This window comes from Numida meleagris, chromosome 2 (assembly GCF_002078875.1).
Source record: "Numida meleagris isolate 19003 breed g44 Domestic line chromosome 2, NumMel1.0, whole genome shotgun sequence".
NCBI classification, from domain to species: Eukaryota; Metazoa; Chordata; class Aves; order Galliformes; family Numididae; genus Numida; species Numida meleagris.
The window spans coordinates 34,676,004-34,692,265 of NC_034410.1; the positions used below are offsets into that span (position 1 = coordinate 34,676,004).

General features: G+C 36.8%; 1 protein-coding gene across 6 annotated transcripts in view; it reads right to left on the reverse strand.

Annotated features, from left to right (window-relative positions):
• The window catches only part of TBC1D5 (TBC1 domain family member 5), a 305,440-nt gene that overhangs the window by 109,585 nt on the left and 179,593 nt on the right, over positions 1-16,262 (reverse strand). For all 6 annotated transcript variants that reach the window (XM_021386231.1, XM_021386226.1, XM_021386230.1 and 3 more), the window contains one exon: positions 9,274-9,446. In XM_021386231.1, the coding sequence (XP_021241906.1) occupies positions 9,274-9,446 (173 nt within the window). The remainder of the gene's footprint in view (positions 1-9,273; positions 9,447-16,262) is intronic.

Genomic DNA, 16,262 nt, shown 5'->3' on the forward strand with positions numbered 1-16,262 from the left:
GTGATGAAATACTGTGATGATCTTCATGCTGCTAGTATGGTAACATGACACTATTTTTAGAAATTTTACCAAACATCATTTCTCATCCTTTACCTAGAGTAAGGATTGTGAATTCATATAACATGCAAAAGTTACACAAAATTGTGCTCCCTAATTAACAGCACTGCTCCTGAGCAACCTGTTCCTGTAACCAGTGTTAATGGATTTTATTCTTCAGGTACAGCTGGCCTGCTTTAATATTTCATAGGATACTTTCAAAAATTCTTGCTCAAAAACACACTGGAACCTTAAAAGATACTCAAGGCATGCAGGTATTTGGATCAAGTTTTTTTTTTTTTTTTTTAATTGCTAAAGCTTCTGCAACTAAAGCAGATGTTGGACAGAGGATCACAAGGTCATGGAGAACTACTATTGAGCTTGCTCATTTTAGAATTTAGTACAGCTTATGGTATTATTTTCAAAGAAGGACCTTTTTAGATTTAATACATTTCCAACACTGACATATGTTTATCCAACTCAAGAACTCCCAGTAAAATAAGTATGTCAGAAAAGACTTACAATAAAAATCCCATGTTATATAGGTTCCATGTAGAATTCCTCCCATCTCCCTCACTTTTTTTTAAATTCAAATCCCTCACCTCAGCCTGTAACATTTGGTTAGACTGGAGGGAGAAAGAAAATTGTCCATAGGGATAGAAATCACTGTTCAAGAACTATTCTCAGATCTAAGGCAGAAGAAACAAGCACACCAACTTGTTTAGTTGGCAAACTACCACTTTAGTGCGGAGAAGAAGCAGGAAAGCAGCATTCTTCTTAATTGCTGACATTGTATAGCCTTTTTTTTCTCCCAGGTTATCTGCATTCCACTTGACAAACAGAGGCTTCTAGAGAAAATGCAGACTGGCTGTATTACTACAAAATTAAGGTTTCATTAATTTTTGATAACATTTTCATTGTGCTTTCAGGATATAATTTTCCATTAAAACTAAGGACTCGGATGAAAATGACCAAGAGGAGCTTGCATACTAACATGTCCTCCTAGGCCAAAGGAGATACACTGAAGACCATGAAGTAGTCATCCCACATCTCCAGGCAGTTCACTAATACTTTCTTCTCAAATGCAGTTCCCTGTCATTCCTCTCCCCACTCTTCCATGAAAATAAAAAATGGCTTAGTTTGTTCTAACATGGAAGAAAAAAATAACTGTTCAAAATGTTCTTTTTTTTCAAATGAAATCTAATTCCTGTGCTTCCAACAGGCCTATGTTGTGCATTTAAGTATTTCATGCTCAGTTGTTCAAAGATTTGTATTAAAATTCCTCTTATCTGCACCATCCATTTGATCCCAGCTGTGCTTAAAGAACTAAGTACAATTTTAAAATTTTACAATTTAAAAATGTTGCCAAGTTGTGTCTACAGTGTCTTGCCATTACTGTTGATGAGGCTTTTCTCTGTATTCTAGTAGAAGCTCATCCTTGTGCATCTTTTTTCTGGGCATTAGTCTTTAGTTTATCAAGACCCTTGAGTGTTGGCTTTTATCTTAAGGACTGATGACAGGATGATCTTCCCTTCCTGTATGGTGCACATGGTTCTATTCATTACTTTATTATCAGCTGTAATATTATGTCTTCACAGGAAAGAGTGTGCTAGTAACGTATGTATGCATGTGCACGCTAACTTGAATCAGACAGATTGGTTATGAATTAGCAGTGAGAATGAAGCACTGGTAAATCAAACCATGAGTCATCCACAGAATGGATTCTATGGGAAATGCTCTGGTTGCTAGCAAACACTTAAGTCCAAACTGCTGCATTTTCCTTGCTAAAACCATGTTAACACGGACATGTTAGCTCAATACCATTTCTAGGCATACGCTTGAGGTAATTGTTTCCTGCAACAGCTACTTAACCTCTGTTCCATTACCTTTGAGTAAGATTTGTGTCCTTGAAAGAAACAAAATGATGCACTAAATTAAACAGCACTGATTAACTTGAATTGCTGATGTGATTTAGGTATAAGGAAAGCAAAGGAGAAGTCCATACTTGATACAGGGCACCTTAAATTTCTGCTTTATAGCTATTGACTGAAAAAGACAAAGGCAGACTTCCAAACACCTCTATATATTTCTCCTGATTTCAGCACAGGCTTCAGAAGATACTTACTCTATTCAAATCCACTGGTCTGTAAGCCTACTTATGTTATACATGACCAGACTTTTTTAAGGGTGTGTGATGAAGGTAAAAATGGAGGCCCTCTTGCTTGTTTCTTTCCCAGATAAAGACAATTCCCCGTGCTTCATATGTGAAGCACATCACCTGCATCAAGGAACAACATAATGACAAATCTGCATTCTATCCTCACAGCCATCTAGTACTACTCATTATCCTCTCAGCACATAATTAGGTGGCAGGAGACTAAAACTCAGATGAACACTTTTGACACCTCAGCCAATCCCTCATTCTGTTTATAGAGTGGGCATTCACATTATGTATATGTTCAAATCTTAAGCCTAAAGTAAATCTACCATACTACCTGTGAGAGTGGGGAAAAAGGATAAAATCGAAAACTCATCACTATAATTTTCAACCTAATATTCAACAGGAATGGAAAAGGCAAGTGACACAAAAGAAGAATGATAAAATATTTCAGTCAAGAAACCAGAAAGCTTCCTGGGGAAACTTACCAATGGGCAACTGTGATCTGTCACATTAGAAAACAAAAAATGGGTGGTCACCTTTTAAAACAGAAGAAAAGCAACTCCTAGAGGTACATATCATTTGCTTGTTTCCTGAAAGTGATACATCTACCTTGACACTTCAAGAATTGCCCAAAATTTACTTGCGTAGAGCAAATCCATTGAGAGTTAGTAAACCACTGCAACACAACTGATATATCAATAACAGGTGAGGCAACTCCTGACTCCATGGAAATATAGAGACTTTCTAAAATAGCTTCAGATTTCTTTTCCCCTATCACTTTATTTTCAACTTAGAGTTTTCTTCTTACCGTACTTATTTCACTACACGAGATAAAAATCATAGTTAAGTCTTTTGACCTCCATATCAGTTCCCCAAAATTTTATTTAAAAATACATTAGACTATATCTTTTTTTAATTTGTGGAACCAACAGTGGATTGTAACCTTTCTCAGAAAAGCCTTTGCATCTGACATTAAACCCTTTCAAGCATTCTACTGATAGACAGACTAGGACATATGTAACATCAAAATCTTTTTTATATGTAATGCTTCAATTCAAAAAGAAAATATATGAGGGCTGCTCCAAAAGTAATGCCTCCTGTTTTATTATGTTGGCCAACGATGTCAGAGGTGGATGTTGATGGTATGGCAGTAGAAGTTAAACCTTTGCACCAATATTCCATAATTTTTTGTTGCCGTGTGGCAGATGGCAGAAAAGAGGGACTCTGGCAAAATGGCATCTGACATGGAAGTGCAGATGAAGCAAAGGTGTGTAACTGAATTCCTTGACAAAGGAAAAATGGCACCCACTGACATTCATTGATGCTTGCTGAATGTTTATGGAGACCAAACAGTGGATGTAAGCAGAGTGAGGCAGTGGGTAGTGTGTTTCAGCATTGGTGACAGCAACATGAAAGACAAGCCATGTTCCAGATAGCAATGCAGATTTTTATGAGCACAGCATGCAGGCTCTTGTTCACCGCTGGCAAAAATGCATAGTTAATGGTGGTGACTATGTTGAAAAATAGTGTTGTAGAGCTGAGAATTTGCTCTATTAAGTAGTGTTATTGTCCTCTTTGTATCTGTTGTAGTTTCCACGGAAATAAATAGGAGGCATTACTTTTGGAATAACCTATGTCATAACTGGAAATCAGCCAGAAATACCAGTAACTGGTATTAATTTCCCAGTTAATTTCCCATAATTAAAGTCATAATTATTTATTTGTTCATCAAGACTTTGCATTTACTTAGTCTTAGCCAACCCTGGATACTAAAATATTCATTTATTTTAATAGCAAGGCCAGATTTTCGTGGCTTTCTTACTACAGGCACAATAGATCAAAGTTGGTTTCATTGTAATTGCTGTCCAATTAATTGATGACACTGGATTAAAAATTACAGAGGAGCTGGAATTGATTTTGGCCATGCTATATATTATTTCTGGTTGTTTTTTTTTTTTGTTGTTCAGTGTGAAGTGTGAGAGTCCAAAACAAATCCAGGCATCCTGGATGATCTGCGAAGTTTTTTTTAGAAAGACTGGTAATTCAACTTCTTCTAGAGACCATGAAGATTTCTCCTTATTCTATGAGCAGTGGTAGTTTTTTCTGGATACAATGAATACGATTTATGTTTCTTCACTGCACTGGTAAAATCCTTTACATTCTCCCTCCAGAGACCAATCTGGTTATAGAAAAGAATACTGCCTGGTACCATAATGGCATGGGAGAGAAACTAAAACAGGTGGATGCCCCACAGCAGTGCTCACAGCAAAGCAACTAAGAATAGTAATAGTGGAGCAGCACATCTGCTGTTGACTTCGCTGTAACATAACCTTTCTAATGCTAGTTTCAAATGTACCTTGTGACTTGGTATGTAACCTTCTCTTCATTTTTTTTTCCTTTGCTTCATGAGATAGTTTTCTTCCTGAAGTATAATTGCGGTATCAGCCTAAAGGGCTGAAACTGAATCTCAAAGTGCAGCACGCAGTACGACTATCTGATTGATCATCAGAAAGTAGAGTGGCAGTGGGAGGCAAAGTCATTGGCACTGAATGTTCTGAGAAGGCCTCTTTTGTACTGAGATTAAGCTATCATGAAATATTTACACTCACTTCTGCAAGTGCTTTTCTGTTTGATGGATATGTGCTTAGAAAGAGTTTGCTTAACCAGTATAACATCAGCATATAATCTGCCATCAGAGTTATGATGCAGAAGCTAGTGAGTTTATGCCATCAGTTAATTTTTGTTCTTAAATAAAGCTCTTTATATTTATGCCTTGTCATTACCGTTGTGTGTGTTATTTCTTTACAACTATATCATATATATTTACATGATCTGGTTGTACTTATTGCACTCAGTTCTATGAGAATTTCATTTGATGTAATATGAATATAATTCACTTTGAAACTCTCAGTACATAAAATAAAGTAGTTATAATGATATTATGAGGGGCTCTCCCAATTGATTAATCTTTTAAATGAAATCTAAAAGAAATCATCTGCTACAAATTACTGCGAATGGAGGAAAATGTCCTAAAATATGGATATATGAAGACTTTTTCAACCTTTGTTCTGTCTTGTTCTCAGAAGGTGACCTGCTTAATTTGTCACTGCAAACACTGGCCACTGCAGAAGCTGCAAAATGGTTTTGCAATAATTATTTTGTACTTTAACATGAATTAGATGTAAGGGTCAAAGAAATTAACATTAGAATACCATATAATCTAGTACATTAATCTTTTCTAACTCATCTAATTTTGTAATTAAACTAAATATTCAAACTGTCAGCCCTTCAGAGTATCTAATCTTTTTGTTTGATTTCAGCTTTTTTTTTTGTTTTTATTTAGAGAAAAGTTTATTATCAGGAAGCATGTCAGTGAGCTGTTAATGTAATCAATTCAATTTTACTTTCAAACTATTCTTGTACTTTACTTTACAAAGTGGAAAATTAGATGCGATTAGATAATTGTTATAGTTTGGTTAGACTGCATGCAATTTGCAGTGATACCAGGAACGTTAAACAATGTTATTCTGCAAAATATTATCTTAGGGTCAAAAAACCCCATGGCAAATAAAGAAGACTGAAAAATGATAGGACAAAAGCCTTTATCTCTGTATTGCTGGTTCCATTTTAGCTGATATTAATAGCAGCTGAATAATTATCACTGGGACATGCAGTGGCTGACTGCAATTGAATGAATCTGCTGTCTCACAAGATTTCTACTTACAAAAATTCCTGTCTTAAGGCTACTGTATGTAACATCAACTTGCATCACCACAGAACAAAAATATGGCATAGCCAGGGCACTAATACACCTTACTAGACCTATCAGGGTTCTCCTTCTGCTCAGCAATGAAATGAGATAGCCAGGTAATGTGAAGCCTGCTCAATACTGCCTTCCAGAAGATAAAGTGATCCATTCTCATGAGCTAAAACTTCACAAAATAAGAAGTACCAGAGAAAAGAAGTTTCCTTTTCACAGACTCACAGAGCTTGGAAGAAATCTCAAGAGATCATTGACTCCAACTCCCTGCTAAAGCAGGTACCCCACAATAGGTTGCACAGTTAGGTGTTCAGACGGGTCTTGAATATCTCCATAGAAGGAGACTCCACAACATCACTGCGCAACGTGTTCCAGCGTTTCGTCACCCTTACTGTATAGTTCTTCTGCATGTTAGTATGGAACTTCCTATATTCAAATTTAAGGCCATTACTCCTTGTCCTATCGCTATACACCACTGAGAAGAGCCTGGCCTCATCCATTTGCCTCCCTTCTCTCTTTAGATATTTATAACCATTTATCAGATCCCCTCTCAGTCTTCCTTTCCCCAGGCTGAATAGACTCAGGCTACTCAGCCTTTCCTCTTAAACCATAGCTAATGACACTTTGGTTTACAGAGGACTATCTGATCTAATAAACACTGTAATACATATTGTTCATAAAAACAGCGTAAAACCTTTGCACCACTGGACAGTAATGATATTTAATGAATCATACCCCAAGTACAGAAATGTTTGTTAAAATTGCTCTTGTAAGGAAGTGAGCATATTTTCAAGAAGTGGGTAACTACACTTTATTTTAAAGGACCATATCTGAACATGGAACTACAGAACAGACAGGAGTAGGTGATATCTCAGCAGAAACAGTCTCCATATTGTTTGATAAAGAAATGACTACTTGTGAAAATTAAAGGTTAAAATCAACTTCATGAAAGTAGAAAGAATAAGCAAGTATCTTACCACAAAAGGTTATAAAAAGATGCAAAGTTGAAATGACTACAGTTTTAAATACGTAGACTGTATAACTTGCTCAGACTAGGGCAGATTGCCACTAAACGAAAGACTTTTGTGTCAATACTCTTCTCCAGCAGCATATTAATATCTTTTGAAGGAAGTTTTTAGTCTTCCTTCTATGATGTATATATTTTTGAGTGATTGGAGGTTTACTTATGAGTATTCATTGTTGGCAAATTCAACAAACTTCAGCAAAACAATACGTTTCAAAAAAACCTCACACAAATTCTGCACTTGGGTAATACTCAGTGATTATTAATAATCTATTAGGTTTAAGAAATGCTTAGAAGAGCTTAGACATCATTAAAGGTGAGAGTAATGCAACACAATCAAGTTCTTTGCTCTTCCTTTTTCTCCTGTCCTCTACATTAAATCAGAAATCAGAGAAAGATGTGACTTCACTTGCAACCTACTTTCCTTTTTTGCCAACACAGATTTGTTCTTCACAATACTACCCACTTCTGAGAGCTTCTCAAAAGCCTGTGTTTAAAATATTCTGATGGTTTTTTCCTTTGTTAATTTTGAAATATTATTTTACAGTCTAACAGTTCCCTGTAAGGTTTTCCTGATAGTCAGCCTGAAGCTCTCTCTCATAATTCATTCCTTTAACTGTAATTTTCTTTATTCAGATTCAGTTCTATTTATGCCACACCAGCCTGCATCGTTCTTCTGCTATTGTAATGTCATGTTTTTGAGCTAAAGTCTAATTTTTTTTCTTTCAATTATTTCTCTTACTGAAAGGCAAAATATTAAACTGAAGTGAATATCTACAGTACAAATTACTTTTGCCCCAAAATATGCTTGCAAATTTCTGAGCTTTATCTTATTTTGTGTGTTTTCATAAGCCTTCAGAAAAAAAAGAAACACTGGCTTTTTGTTTTCCTAGGTATTTACACCACCCACCTACTCATTGCCACCCCTGAAGTTTATCAGCAACGCCTGCTTTCTCTTCCAGACTAGTAAGGATACTAAGAAAACACAAAACTCCACATTATGCAAAAAAAAAAAAAAAAAAAAAAAACTTTAATAAGACAAACCGTCCTCTTTGTACTTTTAATACCTTGAGTTTCTTTAGTTTATTCTTCCTCCCTCTGTAGCCAAGTGATATCAAAACCATTGAGGTAAGTTTTGTAGAATTACATTTGCCTTCCTATGCTCCTCGTAAGTCTGAGACTAATCTGTAGTTCAACTCTTCTCTTGAAGGCATATTATGTCTCAGCATTATTTGAGTTTATGATAACATCAAATTAGACTTTATTTGTAAGTATTTCAGTTACGTTCTGCAATAAGACTCCTTTTTTCTTCCTTTTCACATTTTCTATCAAGTTGTTAAATGTAATTCACAATTACATTTGGCAATTCAGTCCTACATGATTTTTTTTTTGTGATTTAAGGCAAACTTGATGTTAATTTTAAGACATTGCAAAAAGTTGGAAAAAGTACAAGTTCACTTTTCACTGTCACTGCAACTATAAATACAACTCGTCCCTTAAAGAATGATCAAAATGAATAATCTGTCTGGAATTCCAGATTATGAAGGCAAAATTCTTTCTCGAAATCACAGTCAACTCACAATACCTCATAGTTCATGCAAATTGTATGCTTTGTATTCACCAAAATAGCAGCCATAAACGGTTTGGATGTAGCACTGAAAACATATGCAGACAAACCCACCTTTAAAGTCACACATGACCTAAAAAGGCCCCCTAGAATGGGGTCACACAGGAGACAAAGCTAGCTGAACAGATCTGAGCCACTTTAATGGAGCAAAGACTACCTGAGCTAACTCTATGTACAGACACTTTATTATCACCATGCCATAACTTTCAGGATGCTCCACGACACCTGTATTACCAGTATCCAAATAGGGGAAAGTTCACTGACAGTGAATTGGTGACAAAGTTAAGCAGACAAACTATTAAATGCTGGTAATTTTTGTTCTCTCCCGTTCTTTGTGTCCTGTTGCCCCTTTTCCTATTACATGAAAACCACAGGTAGAATATGTGATAATATTCACAATTCAATATGTACTTCATAACTGCAATGGAAATCTTTGAGAAGTTCTCCAGTACATAACTGAAGGGTCTTGATCTGCTGTGGGAACATCACTGACACAAATACATCTGTGTGGTTTCATTTACTGTAATGCTGTCAGTTAAATAAGATCTAAGAGTCAAGAAGTACTTTTTACCCTCATTCCTCTAATTCTGAACTTCGGGACAAAAACATCCTTGCACAATGAAATAAAATTAGAAGGAATTAAGTAAAGTAATGTAAACACTTACAGTCCGTAAATCTGTGGAGCAATTTCCAGTCGGTTCAGATGCATGTACAGCTCAATATCATGTTTCTTCAGCAGCTGATCCTGAATTTGGTTTACTTTAGTTACAATAGCAATAGATGGGCCTAAGTCCTGAGGCCTTGCAAACGGCATAGGTGTAATCATCACATCTTTCTCCTGCAGGCACAGAAAACAGGAAAAAAATGAATAGCCCTTACTGTTTAACTATGTTAAGGAAATTTATTGACTTACAATCTTTGGCAATCAAATAAATATAAAAATGCCATTTTTTCTTTTTCTTTTCCAGGAAAAGAGCAATCTCAAGTAACCACTACTGTGGCACCTATTGTGGGTTTCCCCTCCCTGAGCATTTCACTCCCTCATTCTCCAAGTCAAATTTACGTACATGCTTTACTTTTCCCATGCTGATAAAGTGTTGACAGCTAGAATAATTAGCTTTAATATAAGCAGTACTTGTCAGTCCGGAGAAATGCAGATGAATAGTAACTTTGTAGAGAATATATGCCCTCAGAGTACAATAAGTTGCATTTCAAACAGCAAATAACTTATTTTTAAATAATCTTTCAAATAGGCTTTCCTTACTCAAAAAATCATGTGGTTGTACCTCAATATATAAACAACTTTAAAATCTTTAAAACCAAAAAGAAATAGAGCAGTAAGATGAACTTAAGGACAAAAATGCAGCTGGCTGGACTCAAAGGTTGTGCTATGTCACAATCTGTAAGATGACACACGCAGATGAAAACAGAGGAAGAAAACTACTGGAGAATTAGCATCCTGAATAGGAAACTTGTAAAAAGGAGGGTGAGAAACAAAAAGGAATAAATCAGACATTTCAAGAGAAAGATAGGGGAAAGGGAAATGAATTAACCGTTAGGAACAATGCTAAAGTTATTGATGAAGGAAAATTGGAATAGTAAGATTTCACAAAGACTTTGTTTCAGTTTGTAATCATGGCTCTGAAACTGAACTGAAAGCTTCATTTTAAAAATACTTTTTATTTTAATGTATTTTTGGTCATTAAATTAATAGAGAAGCATTAAAGGTTAATATTTTAAGAATACTTAAATACTGCTAAAACTGTTGAAAGACAAATTCACTTGGTTCAGTTCAGTGAAGAGTACATTATTTCTAACAGTAACAAAGAAAGGTTTTTTTCTGTTGTATAAACTATCCCCAAGCTTGTTTCCTATGGTTATAGTCTCCTCTTAAATCCTGTTCTCTATCAGCATTTTAAGAAGAAAGGAGAGCAGTACCCATATTTCACAGTTATTTATAACATGGTTTAATATTTAAGTGGACACTTAACATTTAATAATCTCTATCAAAAAGCTTAGAAAAACAGGCTTTTGTTGATGTCCTTTGCTTGAAATACTTGTTCTTAATTATTCCATTTCTGCACTGCAGAAAATACTGTGTGATGCTGAACACTGATTTCAGGTAAAATGCTTTTACTTAAGGATCTGATAAATTATAAATTGTATCTTAAAATCTGCGTCATTGTTCCTTTGCTATGACAATTTCAGTAAAGGGACTGATCTGTCTATTACAGTGCAGTGGTTTTGCAATGCTATTGTAGAAGCAAGAGATATTCAACTCAGGTGCCCTAGCAAATCACTTGACCAAAGCTGCCTCACAGTCTGTCAAACAAAGCTCACTGAAATGGGATTACTTCATTCAAAAACTTTTATGTTCTGCCAAACAGAAATTTAAAATAAAACTTCTAGCATCTTAGGGGTCAACTGGAAATACTGTCTATTATTTAAATCCTAATGTTCTTTATAGCTGCATGTATATTGAAAAAGGGTATTTCTCCTACCTCGTTTGTATTACTAACTTCCTTATTGAGTAAACAGTTGTTTTATATTTGTTAATTATAAGACGAGAAGAATATTCAAGCTGAATGGTTATATCACAGAAAGCATGATAACAGCTATGTAGAATATGTGAATCATGGATGCATGGGAAGCAAGCATATTTGAATAAATGCTTGAAGAAATACTGAAGGAATGACCTTCACAAAAGAGCAATTTCATATTCAAATAAAATAGATTCACCAAATTTAGCACATAAGTCAAAAAACATGCAGAGGAAGCAAACACAAGTCTGTGATGATAATTAAATAAATCTGTGAGTTGGAAAAAAGGATTTCTATTCCCTTTTCTAAGAAATGAGAAGAGTGTTGACTGATGCAAGATCATCAGAAACCAGTGGTACCAGCCACAAAGAGGAAGAGGCCAGCAATACTCTTCTGAACACAGACAGAAGTGAACAAATATTTTCACCTCTTTGGAAGCTGAATGGATCTAAACACTCTTCTAAGCAGAGGAGAGAGGTAGAAATAGTTGGTGTGAGTAACAGGCTGGGGGCCTGGGGGCAGAGGCTGTGGTGAGGCCTGTGAGCAGCTGGGCCAATATTCTGTGGAATCTCTGCACAAAATGCCAACTACATAATTGCATGATCATAGAATCATAGATTCATAAAGGCTGGAAAAGACCTCTAAGATCATCAAGTCCAACTGCCAATGATGACAGGTAGCTTATGGCATCTTTCTGATAACAGATCTTTACGAAATGAGCTGCCATGGAAGGTGAGTAAAGGTCCACAGCCAATCTGAGAACCCATAGGACTTAGGTGGAGGCAGAAAAATTTCCTTATTCCATACCTGATGTCCCTATGTTCCTAATTTTAAGTAATCCATTAGAAGTAAGTTGCCAAATCTTTTTTACTCTAATTTCTGCTTATCCACTGTATGGCCATTTCTTAATATTGTTTCAGACCCATTTCATTATTTCTTGGTCAGATGCTAGAGTGCCAGTCTATTATGACTTTTTGCACAATCATACTCACTTATCTTTTAAACTAGTCATAAAAGTCTGGAACTGTATGTATTCATTCTGTGCATGTTCCATCCACTGACACCCATCTGTGTTGTGTACATTATTTTTGTTTATTCTAGTTGAATTTAACTTCTGCTTGACCATGTGTAAGTCTGATGACCTAAAATGTCTGTACTTTAAAGTTTTTATAGGCATAAATTCTTATCTAGAAATCTCAACATTAGAATCCTTCATATTATCAGATCTTTTAAAGCAAGAGTAGGTAGTTGCCTAGATTAGTCTTTACACCATTAGTTGTCTGTGGGTTTATAGCCATCTTTACAAAATTACAAGACAGACTCAAGTGCCAAAAGATTCAGATTATCAAAACTAACACAAGCTTCCTCCTAAGGAGGACTGCCAAAACAGAAGTTATTTGTACCTTGCAACATTTGTGCATAATTCAGCGTGGACACGCTGCCGACTGTGACTATCAACGTGGTTAAGAACATCAAATAATATATGCTGGCTTGCCATTTTTAAAAGCACAGAATAAGTAAATGGTATCCATCAAAATGCAGTTCATTAGCACCCCAGAAATTAACTCCATTAACAGAAATCTTCAAAGCATGACAATCTCTGTGGGCAGAAGTTGCAGTCAATAATCAGTGCGCTCACTGTCTGTGTCTCCAGATTTGGGGCACACCATGAAGATGTCTGGTGAATGACTAGAGGGTGTAAGATAAGTTTGTTACCTCCTCTCATGCAATTTGTTTGAGAAAATGATGATAAATTTAGTCAATTGAAATTGCTCCAAAAAATCACATCAAACATGTAAGAAAGACACAGCCCAAACAGAAAGATGCTTAAAGAAACTAATTCAACTAATCCATCAAAATGCATAACAGAAATGACTTACAGTGTCTCTGCCTAAAATTCAGAATCTGAGTGGATATCTGTGCCCACGCTCACACTCACTACATATTAACATGCCACATGGGACAAAACACGTGTTTTCTTTTTGTGAGCTTCTAAGTCTTGGCAAACCTTACACACGTTTAGCCATCTACTGCTACCATGAAATATAAATTATCAATCCCAAAGGAATGCAGTTCACAATAAAAGGACAAAAAGAAGGACAGCTCAGAGATTTGTAATGCTGTTTACAGGGCAGCATCAGATTCACTTCTAACAGTTTAAATATGGATATTAGTGACATGCAGCTGAGAACTTTAGATTAAGTATTAGGAACAGAATCACCAAATCCTGCCACAGAACATTACCTAACACAACAGGAATTGGAATGGCTGGTATCTGATATTAATACAACTTATATATTCATGCATTTAGGAAACAAATGCTACGGTTGTAAAGAGAGGCTAGGACATAGCGCAAGTATAAAATGGGGACAGATTTCTCTCATTAACCACTAGGGAATGCCATAGCTGGAGAAGCTCCTCTAATGGCAATTGGGAGTAATGGAACCAACTGTTAGAGGCTATAAAATGTAACATGTATCTCAGAGCACATGCTTTCATTGCTTCATTTGTGAAGATTCAGACTTTATTATGTAGCCAACCCTCAAAGTCATTATTGTAAAAAGCATATGTACAAGAAAGGATTATTAAAGATTATACATGTTTGCAAAGAACAAGAACAAACAGCTAGATATTAATCCATGTGCTTTGCATTGTTAATTTTTTATGCCACAAAAGGACTAGAGAGGGCAATGTAAACTTTCACCCTCTACCCAAACACTAAATCTGCAAGCCGACCTAGTTATTTCCTGGAACAAAATTCAGCCTCAGACTTCACCATTTCTGTGACAGAAATTGGAACAAATATGTTTGAATACACAGAATTCTGAAAAGCTATGCTCAGAGAAGTGTCTCACAGCTTTGTTGTTAGAATAAAAGTGACTATGTAATAAGTTCATAAAATTTGTATCTCATATGCTTTACCTGTAGTTACTGAAAATTATGTAAAACCTAAATCCAAATGGTAATTTATAGCTGTAGATAGAGAATAATGGAATCAGAATTGTTTGAGTTGGAAAGGACCTTTAAAGGTCATCTGGTCCAACTCCCCTGCAATGAACAGGGACACCAGTGCAGAGTAGAGGTGCAGAGTCACTTCACTTGACCTGCTGGCCACAATTCTTTTGATGCAGCCCAGAATATGGTTGGCTTTCTGGGCTGTGAGGACACATTGCTGGCTCATGTCCAGCTGCTATCCACCAGTACCCCCAAGTCCTTTTTGGCAGAACTGTGCCCTATCCTTATGTGTCCCAGATTGTACTCACAGCAGGACTTGCCATGACCCAGGTGCAAAACTTTGAACTTGGATTCATCGAACCTCATGAGATTCACGTGGGCCCACTTCTTGAGCCTGTCTAGATCTCTCTGAATGGCATCTTATCTCTCAGGTGTGCCAATTGCACCTCACAGCTTGGTGTCATCTGCAAGTTTGTGGAGAGTACACTCGATCCCACTGTTGATGTCATTGATGAAGATGTTAAAGAGCACCATTCCCAGTACTGACCCCGGAAGGACACAACTCATCACTAATCTCCATTCAGACACTGAGCCATTGACCACCACTCTCTGGGTACGATCTTGCAACCAGTCCCTTGTCCATCAAACAATCCACCCATCAAATCCATATCTTTCCAATTTGGAGAGAAGGATGTCAGGTACCGTATCAAAGGCTTTATTGAAGCCCAGACAGATGACATCAGTGGCTACTCCCTTGTCCACTTACGCAGTTATGCCACCATAGAAAGCCACTAGGTTGGTCAGGCAAGATTTGCCCTTTGTGAAGCTAAGCTGGTTATCCCACATTACCTCCCTATCTTCTATGTGCCTTAGCATAGCTTCCAGGAGGATGTGTTCCATGACCTTCACTGGCATAGAGGTGAGGCTGACAGGTTATAGTTCCCTGGGTCATCCTTTCTACCCTTCTTAAAAACAGGCACTATATTACCTTTTTCCAGTCACCAGGGACATCACCTGACCATCATGACTTTTCAAATACCATTAAGAGTGTCTGTCAACGGTTTACGGGCGTTAGGCCCGATTCCGTGACGAAGGGGACGGGGGACCCACGGGCCCACGTCCCGGGAAAATGGGAAAGGGGAAAAGGGTAGGGAGATGGCCCTGAGAGCAAAGAACAGCGGCAACAATCTGAGGAGAAACAAACTAATTTACTAAATAAGATATCGGAATGCAAAACAACACACTATAATACAATATAATTACAATTTAAGCTGATAAATCCAATGCAGAGAGAGAGAATGTCCCAAAATCAAGGTAGGCCTTACTCTACTACCGATGATAAGACGGCTGGAGAGCGAGGTGCTGCCAAGACGAGAGACGGCGGAAAAAGGGATGAGGTCTCGTGATCTGCAAGTTTTTATACTGCGAGCTTTTATCGTTTCCCTCCGGCTGGAAATGGTAACATAGGAGCAAAGTACCGTGGGGACTGTAGTAGTCCTTCTCTTCTGAGAACCAGGTATATCCACTACATGACGTTATGATGTGGAATACCAATAACCGAAAATCACAAAACCATGACAAGTGTCTTAGAGACTGTGTCAGCCAATTCCCTCAGAACTCTGGAATGCAACTCATTGGGACCCACAGACTTAACGGATGTTCAGGTTTCTCAGGTGGTCACAAACCTGATCTTCACTTACAGTGGGAAGAACATTGATCCCTCAGCCCCTCTCACCTTCCAATCCATCTGCTTGAGATGTGTAAAGAGCAGTTGCCAGTGAAGACTGAGGCAAAAAATTATTGGGTATCTCAGCCTTTTCCTTGTCCATTGTTACCAACCAGCCCATCTGTATTGCTCACTATGGGGGGCTATACTTTCTCAGACGTAAGATACCAACACTCCACGTTGTATAAAATATATACACAAATACATTTAAAAATTTAAATACAAAAGAAGCCTTTATATAACACTTGGGTGACTATCTTTTTCTTCAACTGAGAGACCAAACCATCTCTAAAACTAGTACACTCTAATTAAAGTTTGCAAGTATAGTTTTATGTGCACAGATGTAGGCATCAAAAAATAACCACATTCTTACTTTTTTTTTTCGTTGACTTGTCCCATGGTTTCAGTGAAAAATGCTGAAGTAAATCAAGCT